We start from the raw sequence: 22507 nt of genomic DNA on the forward strand, positions 1-22507 counted from the left end.
ATAAAGTTTTACAAAAACTTCCGTACAAACCTATCATCCGTGGTTATACAATGTGACGTCATATACTAAAAGAAAATAAGTCTGGAATACCTGTAGACAAGTAGAGCGTACTGTCTATCTCGTGATGTTGACGTTTATTTTTAATCAGACAGCAAACTGATAGGTTGTAAAGTTATGAAATTTAATAATATAGCAGCTGAATATGATTTACTGAAAACAGGCTTGACGGATATTAATGAAAAATATTTTGGAAAAGTATTCAATACAAGTCAAGCAAAGAGAGCGTATTGGTTGTTGATCATTGCTTTTTCTGTTGTCCTCTTCATATGGGTACGACAAGGAAAACCAACAACAACGGAAAAGCCTTTTGACGCGCCAGAATGTATAGCTAAAATTCGTAAGTTTGTAATAGTACATTCTTGTCACTATTTATTGTCATTGCGTTCCTTTTTTAGTTAATAACACTGACAATCTTCAACTGAAAAACATTTCCCTGGACGACATATCTGGGGAGTGGAAAATTCCGTTCAGTGATGTAAATTACGCTCTTTTACAGTAAGTGTATTTAGATCTACTTTTGCTATAGATAACTTTTTACAATATTGTTTAGTTTAAAGATGTATCAATTCGCGATGGCAACAACAACAGTACAACTCACGAAATTCCCCAACACAGTGATTCGTTTCGGCATTAAACACGGGAGCTTTGTGATTGACGGCGACTATGGATTTAGATAGTTAGTAGAGTATATGGTAGAGTAAGAGAAAACGGGGCCCTTGACGGAGTTGTTCCAACTTATTGTTACGTAAAAAGCAAATTGAATGCCAATTTGTGTCCAAAACGACACAATAGGTATAGGGAAAGTGCATGTTTTCGGTAAACTAAAGAAAACCGTGGACCTAGAAATAAATTTAAAGGTAGGAAAGTGCAAAAAACATGTGTAATTTGTTTTCCATATCAAAAAGTCAAAAAATGGAGTTGTGGCAAAACACGTTTGGTAATGTGCTTATAACTTGTTTTATGCCTTCACACAAAAGGAAAACGCAAATAAAACCTTACAAGTTTGTTTAAGCCCCCAAAGTCACCGCTTTTGCTTGCTTTTGGACACACAAAGGCGGCAGTTGGACTATCCGGTGTCTCTATATGACTCTTATTGTACAGTCGGTATTGTTTGAACACAATGGGTATATTGTTATAAATTCAATTGATAAATATTGTATAGTAGGGTGGGGGAAGATGGGACACTTTGTCAGACGAGACTTTTTTAATTTTCTTTTTACGGACCCCCATTTAATGATAATCAGAAAAATAGTGTTACAGAATTATTTGACAGTATTATCACGACTGTATAAAACGCGCGTCAAAGCCGACTTCTGTTTTTAAAAATTAAAAAATATGTTAAATAAAAACAGTATATTTTGAACAGGTAAAAACTGTGAATTTGTAAGGTGCTAATTTTGAATGTCAATTTTTATTACAAAACTTTGAAAGGTTTACTTTTAATTCAATAATTTATACTTGATGTCAAAGACAAGAGATCAAAGATCTAATGCGTGAGCATGTTAATTAAACTAATTAGCATAGTATTAATTAACCCTTTTACTACAACGGTCGACTGCGGAGAAAATTTTTAATGCGTCCCCACTTAAATGGAAATAGTTTGATTCAGGCGTGAATCGATGTGAGGATTTCTTATCTGTGTTAATCGCTAAATAACTCCTCGTGTGTTTTATTATATGTGTATTTTGATTTTAGAAATGTATTTTGACTTTAGAAATATTTGGCCCTATGTGCTTAAGTGTCCCATCTTCCCACTCTGTACTATAATAATTTTTTTTTTAATTCCAGTCTACCTTAGTGCTACTTAGTGATAAATTACGTCTGAAAACCGCTTTGTTGGTTAATTCTGGTTTGTTTTTGATCGAGCTCAGTCGACCATTATAGTAAACGGCTAAATTATCATTATGCTGTTTATCGTAATACTTGCGCACTCATTAAAGCTTTGCTCTTTTGTTTTCAAAATGTTTTTCTACTTGAGAAGACAAAAAATACTTTTTTTCAGTCTCATGATCGACGAAAGTGGACATTTCACCGGAAAAGCAACCGATATTTATTTGGATCTAAATCTAGTTGTTCCAAAAACAAACGGCGGTAAAACCCCAGTAAGTTATATATAGTTTTTAGATCTGTAAGAAGTTTTAGTTAATAAAGAAATTGTTTACAGGTAATTATACAGGATTGTACTGCATCTGTATACCACGTATCATTATCGACAAAGGGTAAATTAGCATTGGTTTTTAATATCTTGTTAAACTCATTGAAAGAGAGCACCATTAAAGGTTTGCAATCACAGGTATAGTCTCGGCAAATGTTTTGTGTTCTTGACCTTGTATACAAAAATGTGTTTAAATAATAAACTGTTCCCAAGTATATGATAAAATCTCTAAATGCTGTGGTAAAGTACTACAATTTAGTATGTAATAATAAACACATTACCCGAAAAGAACTTTTCAAATATATGTCATAATAAGCCACCAGAAAACATATATACGACATAATAAATGTGTTAACTTTACCAATACAGTAGATTTATGGTTACTGAATATGTTTTCGTACACCCTTAAAGTTAATTTTCGACATTGCACGTTTTTAAATAAATACAGGGGGAATCAGTGAGACCCAAGTAACAGTTTGAAGCCGATTGATTTACGGGTTAGCATATTTAGTGATAGAGGACGGGCCCGCTAAGCCTCGCGGTGGCATTCCGTAACTCAAAACGCCACTGATTTTAATTTATATTTTGCAGCTTTGTTCTAAAATTGGCACCGAATTAATAAAACATTTCGAAACATGTTTCTAAAGTCTCCAATAAAGAATATCGAGGTAGTCCCTCCTTTGGATTTATTTTATCTCTATTATCGCAGTTTTAATTTTGTACAAACTTTGCCAAGTACAAATGCTCTCTCACTTTCTCTTACTCTCTCCCCCTCTCTCTCTATATATATGTCTGTCCTTTGTGTAATCTTTTTTGGCATGTTAAACGTGAAAAATTAAAATACAGGTGTACATGCTTTCATATCAAAATTCACTGATATAATATATGACTTTTATATAAGTTATCATTCCGAACCATAGGAGATTGGTTTTGATCTCTTATTTGTTTTAAACTACGCGTAAGTACTGCTATAGATTCATACCGCTTTTTGTAGAGTGGGGACTGCACAGAGAAATTAAAATATATAATTGACCACGCAGTATTTGCCCAGACAAGTATTAATCACTTTTTTTTAATATACATTTATTTTTAAGCAAGTAAGTGGTTATAAAGATCTATCTCCGTCGAAGTAGTTCTTGTTGTGGACCACGTAAGTGGTTATAAAGTTCCATTTTCGTCGAAAAGTTGTTCTTTTTGTTGGAGCACGTAAGTGGTCATGCAGATCTTTTTTTCGTAGAACAGTTAATCTTGTTGTTTTTGTAATTTTTGAGCCACATTTTTTGGCACTTATCTCAATTCTTAATTCTAGCATTTATATTTTTAACTATCGAATAAACCAAGCATAGTTTTAAAAACGATACTGCATGCGATCGCTTAATTAGCGAGTACTTAACGATTACTTTTCTCTTTGTTTAAAAGCTTTCTTTCCAAAATGTACCTTTAATCTAATTTATTGCTTATATTCGACACAATAATTGTAACGAAGTCATACAAAACCATAGTGTTTAAAACGGAAACTGGCATACATCGGCAACCCGTTAGTAACACTGTAATCGGTAACTTTTGGCTTTTTTGTTTGCGTTGCAATGCAAAGATAAATAAAAAAGTGGATATGGCAATTATCGCCAATTTTTCATATTAAAAAATTAAAAATACCTGTTACGCTAGGTGAGGATCGACTTCGGGAGAATGGGCTATAGCTATGACCAGAGTCGTATAAACACCGAGTAGTCCAACTGCCGTCTGTGTGTCCAAAATAGAGCGAAAGTGGTGACTTTGACAAAGGGTTTAAACGAACTTGTTAAGTTTTGTTTGTGTTTTCCTATTGTGGGAAGGTGTAAAACAGCTTCTATTTACCTTACCAAACATTTTTTAGAAAAAATGTATAAATTTAGCCCCATTAAATGACTAAAATGTCGCAAATCAACCGCTTCTAATTCTAATTTTTGACTTTTTTTGACACAGAAAACAAATAACACCTGTTTTTTACATTTTTCAACCTTTAAATTTGTTTTTGGGCCCAAGTTTTTCTGTAATTTACCGAAAAACATACATTTTCCCTATACCTACTGTGTTATTTTGGACCCAAATTGCCGTTCAATTTGTGTTTTACGTAACAATGGGTTGGACTACTCGGTATTTCTATGGCTCTGGCTATGACCAGTTCCCAGCACGCGCTTAAACGGTTTAGGTCACCATTTCCAGCAATACGATTTGTCGAAACAGCGTTATGCACAATACTTTGTTTATACTGTTTGGGAGTTTGGGATGACGCGTTAGTGAGATAAAGAATCCACACAACGATTACTGCCTGTATTTAAACCAAAACTATCACCATTCAAGCGTGCCGCTTTAATAGCACGTGCTCACTCGTTAAAGCGTTGCTTTCTTGTTTTTTCTGGGTACGAACAAATATTTATTCGATATTCACCGGAAACCTTAGTGGGCGCTCAAGATAGTAGTTTTGAATAATGAGTGGAACGAATGAATCAAGTTATACAGTTTTACAAGTATAGCCGATCAGCTATGTAGAATGTGCTTTTCTGATCAGTGTTGCATTGGGTGTATTATCTTTATTCATACCAAGAGCTATTAAATAAAAATGGAGACACCAGATGAAACAATTGTGAGGTTAACTGGCGAGTTGGAGGATGCACAACTGGAAAAAGTTCAGGTATTTCTTTAAAAGCATGTTATCATCTTAACTATCTTGAATCTTGTAAATTAAGTTTGGTGCTATTAAAAATCCCTCCTATGTTATCTGCTAACCACTAATCCCTTGAACTTCGATCATTATTCATTATTACATGGCTGGTAGTAAAGCATTTTATATAGTTCAAAAATGGTTTATTAACAAGTGGTTAGGCCTTACTTAAAATATTGTAAAAACAAACAACAACTACATAAAACAGACACCTTTAATAGAAAACCATTTGCTTAATATTTATAATGAAAGATATGTATTAGGCTGCAGAGTATGGTTTGCAAGTACTGGAAGAAAAGAGACAACTCCAGCATCAATGTGAGGAACTTGAAAGCCAGCTGGAAATGACTCAACGTGAATTAGAAAATGCTCGCCACGAATTTGATCTAAGCACCAAGGTATGTTCCAGATTAGAAAGGTTTACCTTTACGTGGAGAATACTCAAAATAATTTGTACCAACATGTTTTGCGCAAGGCAATTTTCAACATCAGTGCCAACTGATGTTAAAAATGTGCTAAAAAGGCAAATTTTTTAATAGGTTTGCTGTTGTATGTAGTGTGTATTAACTATTAATAGTAATGTGCATACAATTGCATTTACTACATTTTATGTAGTATTAGCCTTAGCCTACAAGAATGTACTACTTGTGTGAAATTGTCTTTATGCTTTACTTGATTTCTTTGGTTAAGATTTTTTGCATTCATTTAAAAGATGTTTACCTTGTCTTTATATATTTTATTTTTGTTTACCCGTCAAGTTATTTTATTACTTTTATAATGATTCCTATTGGGCGTTTTTATATGTGGTAAGCCTATATGTTTCAGTTAAATCTTTCAAATAAAGGCACTTTACTCGACCAAAACCAAGACCAAGAAAGCATTCTGCGAGGGAGAGCTAAGAGAGGATAGTCTTGAAAAACAATGTAAAGATGTAGAGGAGAGACTTATTCAAGTGGAGAAGGAAAGAGATATTGAATCTTCTCAAAGCAAGATTGCTGTTGCAAACGCACAAGAAGAAGCGGATCGTTTAACCATTCTTAACAATGAATTAAATATGGTAGGCTTGGATGTATATTGATACTGCTCTGCATGCTAGGTTTGTGTCCTTAGATCTAATCTTAATCTTATATCATGGATTTGTTTATAACTCACTACATTTGAATATCGAAAAAATGTTGAAAATATTTCTTAGTAATATTCAATAAATGTTTATGTTTGACTTGATACATAGTCTCGCAGGCTGCTTATATTATCATGTTTGTTAATGAAATTTTATTTTGTCCAACACAGAGTGTACAAGCGTTGGATCAGCAACGAATAGCATTGAGACGAGATCTAAAGGAACTAAAGTCCCGAGAAGCGCATTTGATGGCTGATTATTCTGAATTGGAGGAGGAGAATTGTTCTTTACAAAAGCAGGTTTTAATTTAAACAATATATTTCCGACAAAATTTTAAGTTTTATTAAATAAAAATTATGCTGTTGCATTTTTTCCTGTTTTTACAATTGATCTGAAAATGGTGTTTTAAAAGTTGAATCAATTCTATTGTATGACTTCTAAACTTTGTATAAATGTAGTTTTAAAAATTAGGTAGCCACTAGCCAATGTGCCTTGACAGCTTGACTTTATGTGTTTAGTAATCAGGTTACTTCAAACATGTTATAAAGCATTGCTTCATACAATTAAAATGCGAAAGTCCAACATCCTTGTGAATATATGACAACTTTCCTCCCAGGTTTCAGTGTTACGTCAATCCCAAGCTGAGTATGAAGGATTTAAACATGAGATACGTCGGTTGGAAGAAGAAGCTGAATTCCTAAACAGGTAAAGTTATTTTATTGCTTTGCTTAATATGTGAGTTGGTTGTTCAGACTGTAAAACTTTACACTCAATGAAATATTAATTAATACTGTAACCGCAAACAGATAGTCGATTAAAATAGAACCTTGGTAATTTTATACTTGTAAAAGATAGGTGTGTTTGTGTTTCTACTTCCTACAACCCTTCCAAGAATTGTTCTATAACTTACATTTTAGTCAACTGGAAGAAGCATTAAAACTGAAAGACCTCCTCGAGCACCAGCTTGATGATGCACACGAGACCATCGCGAAGGAACGGGAATTGAAACTTAGTTTAAAGCGCGAGCTGTCACAGCACATGAATGTGAGTGAAATTAAATTACAATTTTCATGAATATTAAATGCGGAGATGGTAACTGTGTATCACAGTGTAAGAATATAATACATTAATGGCTGCCCTGTTTTACTACACAACCTACTAAATTTAGCTAATAAAAATTTTTTACAACTTCACTGACCACCTAACCTGCTTGGGTTGCTTGTATGACCTATAAACAAACTACTTTTAGTAAAGCCGTGTTGTAAAACTATTATTTTAGTGTCTTGTTCCAGTATACTTAATTTAGGTTTTAATGATAACCTGGTTAATTATGTAATTCAAAGAAACTTACATGCTTTATGCTGTTCCACATCATGTTTTGATAGCATGTCCCTTAAACAAACAACTAAATTCATCCAGTTCAAATTGACTTTTGTTGTTTAAAGACAACATATATACTTTATGCATATGAACCCAATAATGTTTCACAAGTAATTGGTAATCTATCTACCACACGCAGCAATATGACATGGCCACGTCATCATTTCATGATAATCTATCTAAGTTTGTTGAGTTGAACAACAGTAGACACCAAGATGGCGGATCTAACACCAACAGGTAAACATATATCAACAACCTATAATCCTTTGTCTGCTTATATGATAAGAAGTTACCTTTATACTGCTATTCAATCAAGAATCCTGCGCATGGTTCCAATTATTCAAACACGAGAACATTATATTTATCCTCATGGGTGAAAACATAGAGGTGCACACTGCAGTTTTAGGATTTGTTGCCATTTTGTTATTGTTTTTTTTCTGAGGTTTATGAGGTTGTTCAAATATATATATATGAGAATTAATTAAAATGTTTAATCATATTATTACTTTATAGACTAAATAATTGATAAAATTTGTAAAGTGTAAATTAGATCTTAAACTAGGGGTGGACCTAGTATTAGTATAGTCTCAGTTTTTATTATTCATGCAAGTTGGTTTAAACCAAAGTGTGATTTGAATTAAGCAACTGTTGTATTAACTGTGTAATTGTTGGTTTGGTGAAGTGTTTTTACGGACAAGGCTGTTTAGTATCAAATGTTCTTTAGTATTTCTTGTGTTTGTTTAAAATTAGGCGAATCAGTTTTAAGTTGTAATAGAAAGTATTTTTATTAAAAGTTGTTAATTTTAAATTAATTTTTATGGTGCTGTATCTGTATTCTGTATGCATCTATGTCTACTTGTCCGCTCTAACAGTTGATAAGATTACATTTTGATTTTCTCTGCTTTGTATCAACCACGCAGCATCATTGATTAAGCTTGTCCAGTTAAAATTGATTCCCAATATCAATCAGGCGTGTTTTTCACATCTAACCCACTCATACCAGCTTAACTATCAAGATATCTGACTACATTTAATTGCATCCAGATATGTTGCAAACTGAATTTAATCTATTTCACTTACATGCAAATGTGCAAACACAACTAGAACTAGCAATCATGTATAATTGGCATGGCTGAAAGTGATATAGTCAAATATGCTTTAGTTTGTGTATTTTCATACAAAGATAAGTATTATGGCAACGTTGTAATTAACTAATTATGTTGTAATTGTAGTGAATTATACTACATGTGTATATGACACATGTCATATTGTAATCAATATTTAATATTGCATACATTGATACACATCAGTATCACGACCGGTACAATGTTTCCTTATTATATATAATTATTTGTACACATATGTTTAAGAGGTTTGTTCTTTTATTTTAAAATTAAAAGCTAATGTTTCCATTATACAAAAACTGTATAGGCTGTATAATATCAAAGAATATATGATAGGCTATTACTCTCAATTCAATTTCATTATCCAATATGCAGAAGAACAGAATGTAAAATCTAGTTTTGTAATTCCCAGGGGTTCTAGTTGTCCATCAACCAACATTTTAAACATATTTTACTTGTTATACATTATTTACTATTAACATCGGTAAAATTGAGTGTAACAATATAACAATAGGCTAATAAATATTTTTTTTATTTCCAAAACAAATAAACAAATGTATAGTATAAGTATAAGATAATACATACAGATATTTAGATATATATGTTGTTAAGGTTTTCTTGTTATTTTTAGTCTGTATTTTACACAAGATCAGTAAATATTAAATGTGACTTTGCACCATGGAAAGCAAACATTAGAAGGGCTGAGTAAACGTGTGCGTTGTTGAAGCAAGCTCAACTTGCTACTGATTGTAATTTACTTTCATCAATTCAATGCAAGGGATCTCCTCACTCTTACTTACAAATAGCATATTACTGAAAATATACTAGCTATTATTTTATAATCTTCAATTTTAAATTTAGTAACTCTTTTAAAAAAATAATAGAAAAAATTTCAAAAAAAAGATTAAAAAGAGAAATGTCAAATGAATTGCCATCATAACCAACATTCGATTGTTTAGTTTCCATGTTGACAACGGAGATGATGAATTGGATCATCCACTAATCCGACACATCACTTCCGATCTTCTTCATTCAACTCCGAGTAAAAGGTTGTCGAGTGAGAGCAAAGGTGAAGATTTGTTGAGTGAGCTCAATCTTTGTGAGGTGCGTGCTTGCTTTTAAGTTTTTTTTTTGTGTATTTTGAAAATTTTACTTTCGGTATTGTATTTTTAGTTTATTTTTGGAATAGTCGTTCTTTAAATAGTAGCATTATTATGTTAAGGTTTCCTCATAAGTATGTGTTGGTTTTGTTAGAATAGCATTATTATGATTAAAATATAACAGATCGCATCGTAAATTATTCTTAAAATTTCACATAGTCATAAATACAACTCAGGCTCTCAATCAAGTTTGTAATAACCATTTATTGTTAACCTTCATTTAAGGAATTATTAGTTAATTAATAATTACTAAACTCTGGGATCAGAACTTCTGAATTATATAAGATTTTGAAATTTGTGTCATAATAACAGGTAACAAAGTTAAAGCAGCAGTTAAGCCAGATTGAGAATGAGAATTTGGTTTTAATTAACACGGTAAAAGAACAAGAAAAGTTGCTGAAGAACGCCCAAGGAGAACTCACTCATAAAACAGAAACGGTTGGTTTGTTGTTGAGAGTGTGTGGTTAGTGTAGAGCAGTATCTTATATAAACGCGAGTTATTTTATCACCATGGAAATCTTACGAAGCAACCAAATAAGGCTAATGCGATTTCTATGAGTGACATAAAATAATGCATGTTTATATACCGGCTCTGGTGTGAAGTCTAATTTTATATAAAAATGAAAGAAAGCAGTTGTATAAAATATGGTATTTTATTTTACCAGCAATAAATAGGTTTTTTTTAACAGGTTTGCATACGGTAACAATAATATTTAAACATATTTGACATGCACAGAATGAAGTGAAATACCTTGATCTTGTGTCGGAATGTGAAAGATTGAAGGAGGATCTGAAAACAATCCGTGATGAGCAAGCTGAAAGGAAAGATGCTCAAAAGAAGTCCGAGATTGCTCTGAAAGAATCAAAATCTAAACAAATGATGTTGACTCAGAGAAATCAGGCTCTTGTTGAAGAAATTGAGGTGAAATATCTAATTTTTTATTTTTTTAAGCCTTGTCAATTGCACAGGGTTTGTCTTGGCACTCAACTAAACATATTTTAACACTTTTAATAAACCATTTTTAGTTTTATTTTAGTTTATCATTTTATTTTGTAACAGAAGCACTGCCTCTAATATTTCCTATGAAAATTCTAATATCTAGCGTTCTAACCAGGTATTTTTTCTTTTAGTCGTCGAATCATGCTTTATCATGTCGTGTGAAAGACGCAAGGCACTCAGCAGAGGAATTATCGGTGGTCAGTGAGGAGTTGTCCCAGTTATACCACCATGCTTGCCTTGCAGCTGGTGATACACCACAGCGAGTTGTGCTTGATAGCATAAGGAAAGAGGTAACGGTTCGTACAAGTTAAATAAAGCAACTTATTTATTTGTTTATTACTACTGTCCCACTTTTCCCATAGCTTGCCCCTCTATTTACGAATAATTCAAGCTGTCCACACCATTTTATTAAAGTTGATGAATTTGCACACAATTTAAATGCAGTAAATGATATAATTTGACTTCAGTCTACTTTTTGTATTTATACAAATTTCAAAGTATGATCGCACAGTTGGCATCTGTGTTTATTTATTAAAACTTTTTTTCTATTAGACAAAACAAATGACTGAACAAAGTGAAGGCAAAGATCAAGATAAATCTGAAGGTATGTGTGGAATTTGTAATGGAAAACTATGCATAGCGAATACATTTTTTTATTCTCAAGGGTATTTGATGCTGATAATGTATACTGGTGGCTAAATGCAGCAATATTATTTTAAACTTTTCCCCAAATTTGCCTCATGGGAATTTATATCTTACTTTCAGCCAAACAACCACAATGTTTACAACTTATCTATTTCTCTGCATAAAACAATATAAAAGTATTGTTGTTTACTTCCCTCTATTCCTATACCTTTCAAAGAAACTTTATTCTCACAAATACTTCAATGTTGATGTTACGTATTTGTTTTCTATAACATATTTAATGTTTCCATTTTTATGACCAAGTTATAAGCATATTTATTAAGATGCTATGTTTCATCGATCTTGTTTGTACAGACAAAGAGAACATTCTTCCAAAAGAGAACACATCAGACTACTCCTCTGATACTGTCACCACCACAACAGTGTTATCAACCATGCGTGACCAATTGAAATGTTTGCGCGGCTCAATAGAAAAACTAGCAACAAATAAAGAAACATCTTGTACTGTAACATTGGCTCCTTTACCTGGGCAAACAAGTCTTGCTGAGAGCCAGGAACAAGTAATTACCAATTGTTTAATTATATATATCTAATGTAATAACTGGTTATACTGTCTTTATATTTCCTTTAGTACTATCTTTAGTAGTTAGTAGAATAATGGTCAAATTTGATTTGTTTTTACTTTCAAAGAAAGTTGGTTATTATTCCTTTTTTGAATGTTTTTTAAATATATCAATACAAATAAATGTTGGTGCCTACAAAAAAGAAGTTTTACATTTGAACAAAATTATGTTAAATTACGTAACTATGCCATATATTATGATGTTAAGGTTCGACTTTTGGAAGAAGAAGTTCTTCGTTTGCGCTCGTTGCTTAGCTCTAAACGTGAACAGATTGCAACTCTAAGAACGGTTCTCAAGGCAAACAAGCACACTGCTGAGGTATGAAGTGTCAGAATTGACTGAAATATTTGTGAATAATTTTTATTGAATATCCAGGTTGCAATATCGAACCTGAAGAGCAAGTATCAACATGAGAAGTTGTTTGTGTCGGAAACTATGCTCAAACTGAGGGGAGAACTTAAAGCTTTGAAGGTTTGGAACCTTGGTCTTAAATAGTTATATTTAAGTTTATATAGTGTGTGGTTTTTATTCATAAATATTTTTGATCTTGTATTTTCCTTTTTTGTCTGGCTCTGTAAGTAAACTTATAAACGTTTTTGTAAACACTTGTTTTGGAATGCATATTTGCTTTGGTCGTTCTCAAAGGGTTAACAACTAATAAGAGCACACACATTATAGACATAACATAAATATACCCTTACCGGTTCTGCAGTATTTCTTGTAACTTCTTACACATGAATAATAGCAATTATTAAAGTCTGTTGTTTTACACAACTATGCTAAAATTCATCATCAACAGGTATTTCTAAATTACAAATTAAACATAACAGTTGTTTTTATCCGTTTTTTATAATGATAATATCTATTTATAATTCTTTGTAAAACAGGAGGACGCGGTAACTTTCGCGCAACTGCGTATGATGTTTGCTGCTCGTTGTGATGAATATGTTGCTCAACTTGATGCTATGCAGCGCCACCTAGCAAGCGCTGAAGAAGAGAAAAGAACACTAAACACGTTACTTCGAAAAACCATAACTCAGAAACTTGCAATAACTCAGGTATATGAGGAATAAGCTATGCCATAAATATGTTGGTCTTGTAGTTTTGTAAAATTACAATGTTTCATTCCAATTTTTTTTAAATACTGCTTAAAAACAAATTTATTGAAACTTTTTAGCATGTTCTTGATGAAGGTGGCTTAATGGATTACTTTGCCACAAGGGCTCTTTTAGGATTTTTTAGCATGGCAGAAACAGTTCATATACTTAACTTTTATACAGAGGTTAGAGGATTTGGAATTTGATCGAGAACAGCAGACAAGAAAACCAAAGAATTCCTACGCATCTGCCGTCTCGCATGGTAATAAGAAGAAACCACCAACACCTAAAACTGCAAGCCAAATATTCCGATAATATATTCACATAACATAGCGTTCCGTCTTTATCTTTCTTTCTTTACATTGCAATACTTGATTTGCAGTATAAGCTATGTAGAACAAATCATATATTCCGTCTATAATTTCTCCCACTGAATAAAAGACCACTGACAACTTGATTTAAGATGATATTCTTACACCACAACTAATGGGTCTTCAGTACTATATATATTGCTCTTATTGCCCCTTTGCTGCCTATGGTACTTAAGTTCACTCTTGCCCATTTCATCGCTCTGCATGCTTTTTGTAAATTTATTTATTGTACCCATCATGTAATCTGTTGTGTGTGCATGTATAAGTAAGACTAACTTTGTGTTTTTCTCAAGATACTTTAAAAAACAATAATTTCTTATACATGTCAAAATGACAAGCATTGCTGGCAATGCATTTGGTCTTTACCATAAAACAACTCACCACACCAAATAAAAACATGCATTACTTCCAATGTTTTTTTTCTTCGATCCTCTGCTTAACTTACACCCCCTTCATTTTCTTAAACCAAATGTTGCACCCTGTCATGTTTGCATGCCTCTTATTTGTGCTCAATTTTTATTAAAACACTTATTCAATTTTACATTCACAATAAATGTTATAAAAGTATATTCTACAATTTGTTGTTTGTGCATTTCATTGGATTTATAGCTTGAATTTTACAGCCAGGTGATCACAACACACCTTGTCACGTGGTGTCAGCATATCCTTTCACATTGACTGCTGTTTGGGCTCAATCTGATACGTTTAAGTACTTTTAGTCTTATTTGTACTATACAATTAATTACTTTTGTTTGTATAGTAGTGTGGGGAAGATCGAAATCCTGATCATTCTATTTTCTCGTTCTATTTAGTAGTAAACAAAGACTTATAAAACCGTATCCTCACGAGTGTCATAGTTGGTTGTTAACTGTTTAAAACACGAGGATATTTGGATATTATGTGCTAAAGGTGTCTGTCTATATGAACCAATATTTAAATACGGCTGTAAACGGGACACCGCAAATTTAAGGTAATTGGAATAAAATATAATAATGTGTGTGTTATATACGAAAAAAACACGATAAAATTATTGCGTGACAAACGTTTACTGCATTTGTATTTTCATTTTAATTACTGGTTAACACGTCAGATATTCCAATCGAATTGATGCATGCCCATGATAAGTAATATGTATGAGACGTACATAACGTCCAATGATTGGAGCAGGAAACATATTTGTAACTTTCGTATCTATATCTCTATTTCCTTGGAATATCTGAAACACAATTCCATAAAACAAGGTTGTGATTTGGCTTACATTGGGTGCAGCATTTCTTTAGATTGAAGTATAAAATGGATAGCCTATGTTTTCATCCAAAAATAAATTCGAGATACAAAGTAGGCTATGATACAGTAGGATGAGATGGAAAAGGCTGGGAAAGATATGGTTATAGCAAGCATATAGGAGACCAGTATTTCCTTTATCAAATTTTATCAAATGGAGACTCGTAAATAGAGAAGTATCCCATCTTACCCCGATTCCCAGCTTACCCCTTGGTATAAAAAACATGGACCATTTTACTCCAACTTACTTAACGTTTTTCGTCAATCGAAAGACGATACGACGTAAATAACCCAACAAATTCATTTTTGTCATTGCATAGAAAGAATAGATTGTTTTATTTCCTTCCCAATTCGTTTACGAAATTTTCCAAAACTTACCACGTCGTTTCCATCACTGTTTTGAATAGTTTGAAAACTGGTTTGATTTATTCCATATGCGATTTTGTAACTTGTAATCCATTGCATAAAATGCCCCCCTGGTCTGCCTTGAGTCACAACTCCAGTTAAAAGAGTGGGAGATTGAAGATCAACTTGAATCCAATTTCCAGCGCTTTCTACAAAACACGTTATTAATATTATTATGAGCAGTGACTTGAAGTTTATTTAGTCAAATCAGTTTATTTAGTCAAAGTTCTACTTACTTAATCGGCCAATTCGTTAAAATCTAAAACTGATACAAGTTGAACTTAAACATACAAATATACATACAGCCGTAACTCGTTGTACTCACGGTTCCCAGATGCCCACGCTCCAATATGATGACCTAGCACATCGACATTATCCAGTCGCGCATACTTTGGAAGGTGAAATGTGTTAATTCCGGTATCGAAAGTAGCAGATGCGGTGATGTCTTCGTCTCTTACTCTCCTATCCTCCATTCCAACCGAGCAATATGTTACTGGAAATTTATTATAAAATTAGGCAGCCTTATAGCTGGTTCCAGCCTATTTTCACTCGCCCCTCCTCCGGGCTATTTTCTCCGTGACTATTTCCTTTGACTATTTGTCCCCGGCCGTGCTTTCCGTCTGATGCCTGGCCCCAAACCCCCATAAGACCGAAAGGAAGTTGGCGTGGGGAAACAATCGGCGAATTACCGCCTGACTTTACGAATCTGGTTTACAACAAGTTTACAACTTACGCTTGTCTGTATGAGAATGTTGGAACTGTTCAAGTGTTGCGATCTTGCCTGAAATAATAACATGTGAGCTAAATGTAGATTAACATTAACAATATATATTTATAAGTTACAGATTAATCACACACTCCGCTTAACCATTGAGTTTTGATTTGACGAAACACCATAGGTAGTACACAAAGGTTTAAAGTATAGGCCCTACAACACACTTACGATTAAGTTGTTGTATTTCCTGACGAAGTTGAGACATTCCATCACAAACACACTGCCCAGTTGGACCAACGTCACCCCTGTCACATTTTCCTCCGGGAGGTCCTCTCTTACCGGGTCTGCCTGGGTTGGGATTTGATGGAGGACGAAAACAAATCTCTTCAGGTTGTTGAGATTTAATTTCTCGAATATTGTGTAGAAGGAAACAGAAAGTGAATAAACAACAAAGTTTAAGCATTTTAAAAGTAAGAGAGTATCGCTGTTAGAAACAAAGCGGGTTAAACAATCTATTGATTAAATATTACGTTACTCCAATACCATCGAATCAAGACCGACGGAAAAGTCGATGGTCATTAGAGACTTGCGTTGATCGTTTAAGAGTCGGCATTGTTTAGATACTGACCCATTAATTAAGTGTTATGGATCAAAACTTAAAGCTGGAAACTGTCGACATGACATTAAATGCTTCGATTTGTTGCTAACTTGGTATTTTATAACTCTATAGGGTAATAACAAGATTTCGCATTAGAGGAATAACAGCAATATTTATATTTCCTACTTCCCAGAAACTGCTGATCAACTTATGGTAAAAAACGCTCACTAAAACTTTGTTCCAAAAGCAATTTGTTTGAAATCTTTTAATATATCACGTCTTATTGTGTAACGTCTGTGTTTGTTCCGAGGCGTCATTTGTTATATTTGAACAAGTTGTTGTCCTCTCTGTTAGGAATAAATGAGACGCTGAAAGCAATACTGTGAGCACATATCGCGTAAATTACAAACACCAACAATTGCAGTTTATCTTTTGTATTGTTTTATTAAATTCGGTGCATTAATTAAACCTACAGCGCATAATACAGGTATTCTTTATTGTTAAGTTCGAACCTGCTCTTGGTTGACGGGTTTTGGACACGTCACTGGTTAAAGGCGCGTTGTGACATCACGGGTTAAAGGCGTGTTGTGACGTCACTGGTTAAAGGCGCGTTGTGACGTCACTGATTAAAAGCACGAGCCATCTATTGCGTGTGTCTTTGCAACATTTTTAATTTTAACGTTTTCTTTGTATGACAATCGTTCAGTATCTTCTGTGCAGTCTCAAATGTAACGTTACTTTGCAGACTGTTCCTGATTAAGTATTCTGTTATAGTTTTTGTAACTTATGTTGTTAAGCTATAGTTGGAGTTTTCTAAATATAATAAATGTGATTTTAAGTACAATGGTGCGGACGTAGTATTAACAACACATATGAATGCCTTGATACTAATGTTGTATTTACATTTATAAATACCGTATTTACATACTGTTGTACAGAGAGACCTCGATAAATTAAAGTTGGTCTTTCTATAAACCAAACAAGTTCAAAGGATATGAAACAGCAATATGAATACAAGAGATCACAGATCTAATGCATGAGCACGGTATAAACTAATTAGCATAGTATTAATTAACCCTATCAAGAGATTAAAGAATAAATGTTAAAATTGAGAATTGATGTAATTGCGGAAAAAAATCGCCCTATCAGCAACAACAACAACGCCAACTGTTCGACGAAAAAGAATCTATATGACCACTACCGTGCTCAATAACATTATATTTTGTGTTCAAGGTGTCCTATTTCCCCCCACCCTACTATATATTAAATTAAAAGTTGAATAAAATCGGACATAAGAGAGAACTGATTCGTAACATTAATCATAATTTGTCTCGGTCGTTCTTGAGCGTGCAGTTCAGCAAGTCAGATATTCCAATCGAATTGATGCATGCCCATGATAAGTAATATGTATGAGACGTACATAACGTCCAATGATTGGAGCAGGAAACATATTTGTAACTTTCGTATTCATATCTCTATTTCCTTGAAATATCTGAAACACAAATCGATAAAAGAAGTTTATGATTTGGCTTACATTGGCGCAGCATTTTTTTTAGATTGAAGTATAAAGGTTATATGTTTTCATAGAAAAAAAAACGGGATATAGGCTATACAGTACAGTGGGGTGAGACGTGATTATACGACAAGAACATGGACGCCCAAGAATTCATAAAAACAAAATATCTGAAAATTCTTATGTTATGACTTGTCGGCCATTGAAAAAATGTTTTTCGTTTAACACCGAATATTTAAATACTTAACAACAGTAATCGCCTTCGCCGCGCACTTTGGTTGACAGTAAGAATATATAGTAGGGTGGGGAAGATGGGACACTATGTCAGACGAGACTTTTTTTTAATTTTTTTTAATAATATTCAGGAAAATATTTAATAATAATCAGAAAAATAAGGTTACAGAATTATTCGACAGTATTATCACGACTTTATAAAACGCGCGTCAAAGCTGATTACTGTTTTTAAATATTGAAAAAATATGTAAAATAGAAACAGTATATTTTGAACAGGTTAAAAGAAAATGCGAAATAGTAAGGTGCTAATATTTAATGCTCGCTAAATCATAGTAAAGTCGATGAAATTGTTTAGTCTGCGAGTGTGAACGATTAAACTAGTTTCATAGCCTCATAAAACAACCTTAAATATTTCGTACGGTTTGATTTTGTCTCATGAAACTAGTTTTAGTTTGGTGAAAAAAAAAAACTGAGATATAAACATAAAAAAATATACAGGGGTCAATGTGACTTTAATTTGAGACAAAAATAACAAAAAAATATCGGTTTAACGTTATATATATGAAGTTTACATGGCAAAGAAACTAGCACAGCCTGTTAAACTCGGTAGTTAACCACAAGCTGCAGAATACTGCTAATATAAATATAGTTTAATTTAGAGTCCCATCTTCCCCCACATTGTAGTTTTGTATGTTTTCATTGCTAAACTTTGAAAGGTTTGCTTTAAATTTAATATTTTATACCTCGAGGCTTATTCAAATTTAAGATACTGATATAATAAAAGGATAATACTTTGAAGTCATATTCAAAATTTGGCCATTTGCTCTTAATAAAAGAAAATGAACCTCAAATGCTTGTTACGCCGGTCGAAGATCGAACTTGGGAGATTATAAATATGTTTCTACGCGCCTAAACAATTAGGCCGATCATTTCTAGTCATACGATATTTCGAAACAGCGGTTATACTGAAATAAGGAATCCACACAACGAATCCACACAACGATTGACGCATTAAAAGCACTACTCTTATACCTTATTATCGTAATTGAAACATTTTCTTTAGTTAAACATCATATGTTTAATATTATAGTAGGGTGGTGGAAGATGGGAAACCTTTTAATCCTATTTTCTCGTCCCATTTGGTAGTAAACAAAGAACAGAATTATAAAACCATATCCTCACGACTCCCATATACCGTTGTTAAATGTTTAAAACACGATCAGGATATTAAGATATTATGTGCTAAAGGTGTCCCGCCTCCCCCCAGTACTATATATTCTTACTGTCCAATATATAGTACTATAACTTCTAACATTACCTAATACTGAGTGATTAAAATTTATCCAAAATCACGAAAATAAATGTTTTAAAGTGACGACAACGTTAACTAGTGTAAATTGACAAGTCAACACATGGTCCAGGAGATGTACAAAGCGTATTTACGTATATGTTCTTTACCAATCACTCATACATCATGAGTCTTCATTAGTTATATTACATTTATAAATGCATTCTACCTACTTCTCCATGGTCACAAATTGCGACTGAAAACCGATTTGTTGGTTACTTCACGTTTGTTTTTGATCGAGCTTTGGGTGAAGGGTTAAGTAATAATATGCTAATTAGTTTTATACGTGCTCACTCATTAGAGCTTTGCTCCCTTGTTTTTTCTAAATTGTTGTTAATTAATAACGGATAGTACCAATTCGTGGTATCACCCAAAAACCGTTATGTGTTTTGATTTTGGAAATATTGGGCAATATGAGCTTAAGTGTCCCATCTTTCCCCACTGTACTATATATATTATTTTTTTCTTAATTCGTTTGCGAATTTTTTCTAAACTTACCCCGTCGTTCCCGTCACTTACCAAGTCGTTCCCGTTACTGCTTTGAATAGTTTGAAAATTGGTTTGATTCATTCCATATGCGATTTTGTAACTTGTAACCCATTGCAAATGTCTCTCCGGTCTACCTTGAGTCACAACTCCAGTTAAAAGAGTGGGAGATTGAAGATCAACTTGAATCCAATTTCCAGGACTTACTACAAATATGTTATTAATATTATTATGAGCAGTGACTTGAAGAAACCTAGAAGGTGCATTTAAAAACTTTAACTTATACCGATGTGGGCTGTTTGTCCTCGCGGAACAGAAAAGGCAATTGCTCCAACCCAGTGGCCCCTATAGGTTGTTTATATTAAAATGTCAGTCATACATTCAAAATGTACTGTCGTTGATAATAAGCAGGCATTAGTTTATTTAGTCAAAGTTCTCTCTATTAAAAAACTAATTGTTGTGACGTACATGACCCTGTACATAAGTATAGTTATATACCGACCAATTCGTTTAAAATTAAAACTGATACAAGTTGTATATTTAAACATACATACAAATATACATACAGCCACAACTCGTACTCACGGTTCCCAGATGCCCACGCTCCCACATGTACCCCTGTTAGAACATTATCCAAACGCGCATGCTTTGGGTGGTAGTATGTGTTAATTCCGGTATCGTAAGTAGCAGATGCGGTGATGTCTTCGTCTCTTACTCTCCTATCCTTCATTCCAACCGAGCAATGTGTTACTGGAGAATGTATTACCAGACTAAGTATGTGAGAATGTGATTCAACCAATATAATATCACAACTTACGCTTATCAGTGTGAGAATGCTTGAATTGTTCTATTGTTGCGATCCTGCCTAAACGTAGAAAAGGGATCTCTGACTTGACATCTTTGTAAGTAGGCACGTAAGAACAACCGTTACGAAATAACATAACTCTATAGTTAATACAATTAAGATAAAAAACTGAAAGTTTTCTTTTTAAAATTACCATGGGAATATGATTTTTTATAAATCTGGTATACTCAGGAAGTTTACAAAAGACATCAGAATACCACCACACTTAAAAGAAAATTAAAAAACGTCTTGTCTGACAAACTGTCCCATCTTCCCCCACCCTACTATATATATTTAGGAAATTTACGAACGACATCAGTAAACCACACTTACGATTAAGTTGTTGTATTTCCTGACGAAGTTGAGACATTTCATCACAAACACACTGCCCAGTTGGACCAACGTCACCCTTGTCACCTTTTCCTCCGGGAGGTCCTCTCTTACCGGGTTTGCCTGGGTTGGGATTTGTTGGAGGCCGGAAACAAATCTCTTCAGGTTGTTGAGATTTAATTTCTCGAATATTGTGTAGAAGGAAACAAAAAGTGAAAAAGCAACAAAGTTTAAGCATTTTAAAAGTAAGAGAGTATCGCTGTTAGAAACAAAAGCGAAGGGTTAAACACTAGAGTACTAGACCAATTAAATATTACGTTAGTCCGATAACATCTTAATCAATACTTTACGTAAAGTGTGTGATCCGGAACGCTGCTCTACATACAGGATTCGCTTTGCCTCGACACAATAACCCAAAAGAAGTACACCAACGGTTTAACCGCAATACGCACAACGAGCCAAGTTATCAACTGCACAACGAGAATTGTCGACCTTGTCAAAATGCGGATGGTGCACTGGCGCCACGACGACCAATTATGCTTGGAGGTAAAATATTAACTCAACCCTTCTAAATTTTCCCAGACTCTGTGATTTGGTGACGGATTTATTAAGTCTGCTGGGAGACGGAGTGTTCGACCTGTCAACAGAAAATAAGGTGCGACGCCGGTGCTCTCATGCTTACTTGAATTGTAAGCGGCTGCAGCGGCTGACAATGCATTGTTCCAGGCTTTCTCGTCTTTTTGCACGTAGTTTCAAAGCATCGTAGTTGTTGTCTTATTATTTCGTTCAACTTCGCCGTTGCGTGCTGGGTGATAAGCCGTGCTGCGAGCTCCCCATGAGTTGGACGAATTCCTACAACAATAAACTTTCAAAATTTGTACCTCGATCCGAGTGTATAGTTTCCGGCACTCCGTGTACGGTGAACCATCGATGGTACAACAGACTTGCCGTCTCCTTCCGTGTCTGTCGACGCATTGGCCACGCTCGCACATATTTTCTGAACACATCGCAGGCGACGAGTATGTATTGGAAGCCGTGGAATGTCATTGGAAGGGGGTCAAGGACGTCATCTCGATACGCTGCGACGCTCTTGTTTTCTGTGATAGGACTAAAGACGTGGATAAACTATTGGTCATTTTTTTAAACATTTTTGGATATTTTATCTAGAATCATTATTTAAACAAACGTTTAACATGATAGCCCTGATTAGAAAATTCAAAGCAGCAGCCAATCCAGAAGCCGAATGCACTGTTGCAACTACTTGTTTTCCTCAAATATTTTCAACAGTGAATGCAATTTTCTGCAACCAAC

At 33.8% G+C, this 22507-nt stretch overlaps 4 protein-coding genes across 7 annotated transcripts; 2 read left to right on the top strand and 2 right to left on the bottom strand.

The window, feature by feature from the left end:
• The first annotated feature begins 118 nt into the window (after nt 1-118).
• LOC149742659 (BPI fold-containing family C protein-like) lies at nt 119-4883 on the top strand. 2 transcript variants are annotated; one of them, XM_089894149.1, is made up of 6 exons: nt 119-397; nt 456-555; nt 611-736; nt 2063-2162; nt 2225-2353; nt 2664-2800. In XM_089894149.1, the coding sequence occupies exons 1-6, from the start codon at nt 175-177 to the stop codon at nt 2685-2687; spliced, it is 702 nt and encodes a 233-aa protein (XP_089750275.1). In that variant the 5' UTR covers nt 119-174; the 3' UTR covers nt 2688-2800. The 2 variants fall into 2 exon arrangements, with proteins under 2 accessions (XP_089750275.1, XP_089750274.1); XM_089894148.1 differs by lacking the exon at nt 2664-2800 and adding an exon at nt 2807-4883 and having other exon boundaries at nt 120-397.
• Nucleotides 4693-14016, top strand: LOC149742660 (protein bicaudal D homolog 2-like). 2 transcript variants are annotated; one of them, XM_089894116.1, is made up of 17 exons: nt 4693-4889; nt 5183-5317; nt 5764-5976; nt 6210-6338; nt 6656-6744; nt 6957-7083; nt 7559-7656; nt 9503-9647; nt 10016-10141; nt 10440-10625; nt 10835-10999; nt 11256-11307; nt 11703-11908; nt 12179-12289; nt 12347-12442; nt 12859-13029; nt 13252-14016. In XM_089894116.1, exons 1-17 carry the CDS (start codon nt 4818-4820, stop codon nt 13381-13383), a joined length of 2253 nt encoding a protein of 750 aa, XP_089750242.1. In that variant the 5' UTR covers nt 4693-4817; the 3' UTR covers nt 13384-14016. The 2 variants fall into 2 exon arrangements, with proteins under 2 accessions (XP_089750242.1, XP_089750244.1); XM_089894118.1 differs by having other exon boundaries at nt 10835-10993.
• LOC149742661 (lactadherin-like) lies at nt 13808-16338 on the bottom strand. The gene is made up of 5 exons (XM_089894147.1): nt 16072-16338; nt 15862-15909; nt 15454-15621; nt 15102-15277; nt 13808-14655 (listed from the first exon to the last, which is right to left on the bottom strand). Exons 1-5 carry the CDS (start codon nt 16304-16306, stop codon nt 14518-14520), a joined length of 765 nt encoding a protein of 254 aa, XP_089750273.1. The 5' UTR covers nt 16307-16338; the 3' UTR covers nt 13808-14517.
• A 980-nt stretch (nt 16339-17318) lies between these two features.
• On the bottom strand, nt 17319-22450 carry LOC149742662 (lactadherin-like). 2 transcript variants are annotated; one of them, XM_089894145.1, is made up of 5 exons: nt 21200-22450; nt 20840-20887; nt 20608-20772; nt 20056-20228; nt 17319-17933 (listed from the first exon to the last, which is right to left on the bottom strand). In XM_089894145.1, exons 1-5 carry the CDS (start codon nt 21432-21434, stop codon nt 17796-17798), a joined length of 759 nt encoding a protein of 252 aa, XP_089750271.1. In that variant the 5' UTR covers nt 21435-22450; the 3' UTR covers nt 17319-17795. The 2 variants fall into 2 exon arrangements, with proteins under 2 accessions (XP_089750271.1, XP_089750270.1); XM_089894144.1 differs by having other exon boundaries at nt 17910-20228.
• Between the last annotated feature and the right edge of the window lie 57 nt (nt 22451-22507).

This window comes from Ciona robusta, chromosome 1, assembly GCF_009617815.1.
Source record: "Ciona robusta chromosome 1, ASM961781v2".
NCBI classification, from domain to species: Eukaryota; Metazoa; Chordata; class Ascidiacea; order Phlebobranchia; family Cionidae; genus Ciona; species Ciona robusta.

What these genes read in the sequence shown, in the direction of transcription:
- LOC149742662 (XM_089894144.1), bottom strand. Translation starts at nt 21,434, where the DNA reads ATGCTTAAACTTTGTTGCTTTTTCACTTTTTGTTTCCTTCTACACAAT. An exon ending in GCATTCTCACACTGATAAGC is followed by an intron (nt 20,773 to 20,839) that starts GTAAGTTGTGAT and finishes TACATTCTCCAG; the next exon opens with TAACACATTGCTCGGTTGGA. An exon ending in AGCGTGGGCATCTGGGAACC is followed by an intron (nt 20,229 to 20,607) that starts GTGAGTACGAGT and finishes ACATATTTGTAG; the next exon opens with TAAGTCCTGGAAATTGGATT.
- LOC149742660 (XM_089894116.1), top strand. Translation starts at nt 4,818, where the DNA reads ATGGAGACACCAGATGAAACAATTGTGAGGTTAACTGGCGAGTTGGAG. An exon ending in AGCTGTCACAGCACATGAAT is followed by an intron (nt 7,084 to 7,558) that starts GTGAGTGAAATT and finishes TACCACACGCAG; the next exon opens with CAATATGACATGGCCACGTC. An exon ending in CTCTTGTTGAAGAAATTGAG is followed by an intron (nt 10,626 to 10,834) that starts GTGAAATATCTA and finishes TTTTTCTTTTAG; the next exon opens with TCGTCGAATCATGCTTTATC.
- LOC149742659 (XM_089894148.1), top strand. Translation starts at nt 175, where the DNA reads ATGAAATTTAATAATATAGCAGCTGAATATGATTTACTGAAAACAGGC. An exon ending in AGAATGTATAGCTAAAATTC is followed by an intron (nt 398 to 455) that starts GTAAGTTTGTAA and finishes TTCCTTTTTTAG; the next exon opens with TTAATAACACTGACAATCTT. An exon ending in GGCGACTATGGATTTAGATA is followed by an intron (nt 737 to 2,062) that starts GTTAGTAGAGTA and finishes ACTTTTTTTCAG; the next exon opens with TCTCATGATCGACGAAAGTG.
- LOC149742661 (XM_089894147.1), bottom strand. Translation starts at nt 16,306, where the DNA reads ATGCTTAAACTTTGTTGTTTATTCACTTTCTGTTTCCTTCTACACAAT. An exon ending in ACATTCTCATACAGACAAGC is followed by an intron (nt 15,622 to 15,861) that starts GTAAGTTGTAAA and finishes ATAAATTTCCAG; the next exon opens with TAACATATTGCTCGGTTGGA. An exon ending in ACAGTGATGGAAACGACGTG is followed by an intron (nt 14,656 to 15,101) that starts GTAAGTTTTGGA and finishes ATTGTGTTTCAG; the next exon opens with ATATTCCAAGGAAATAGAGA.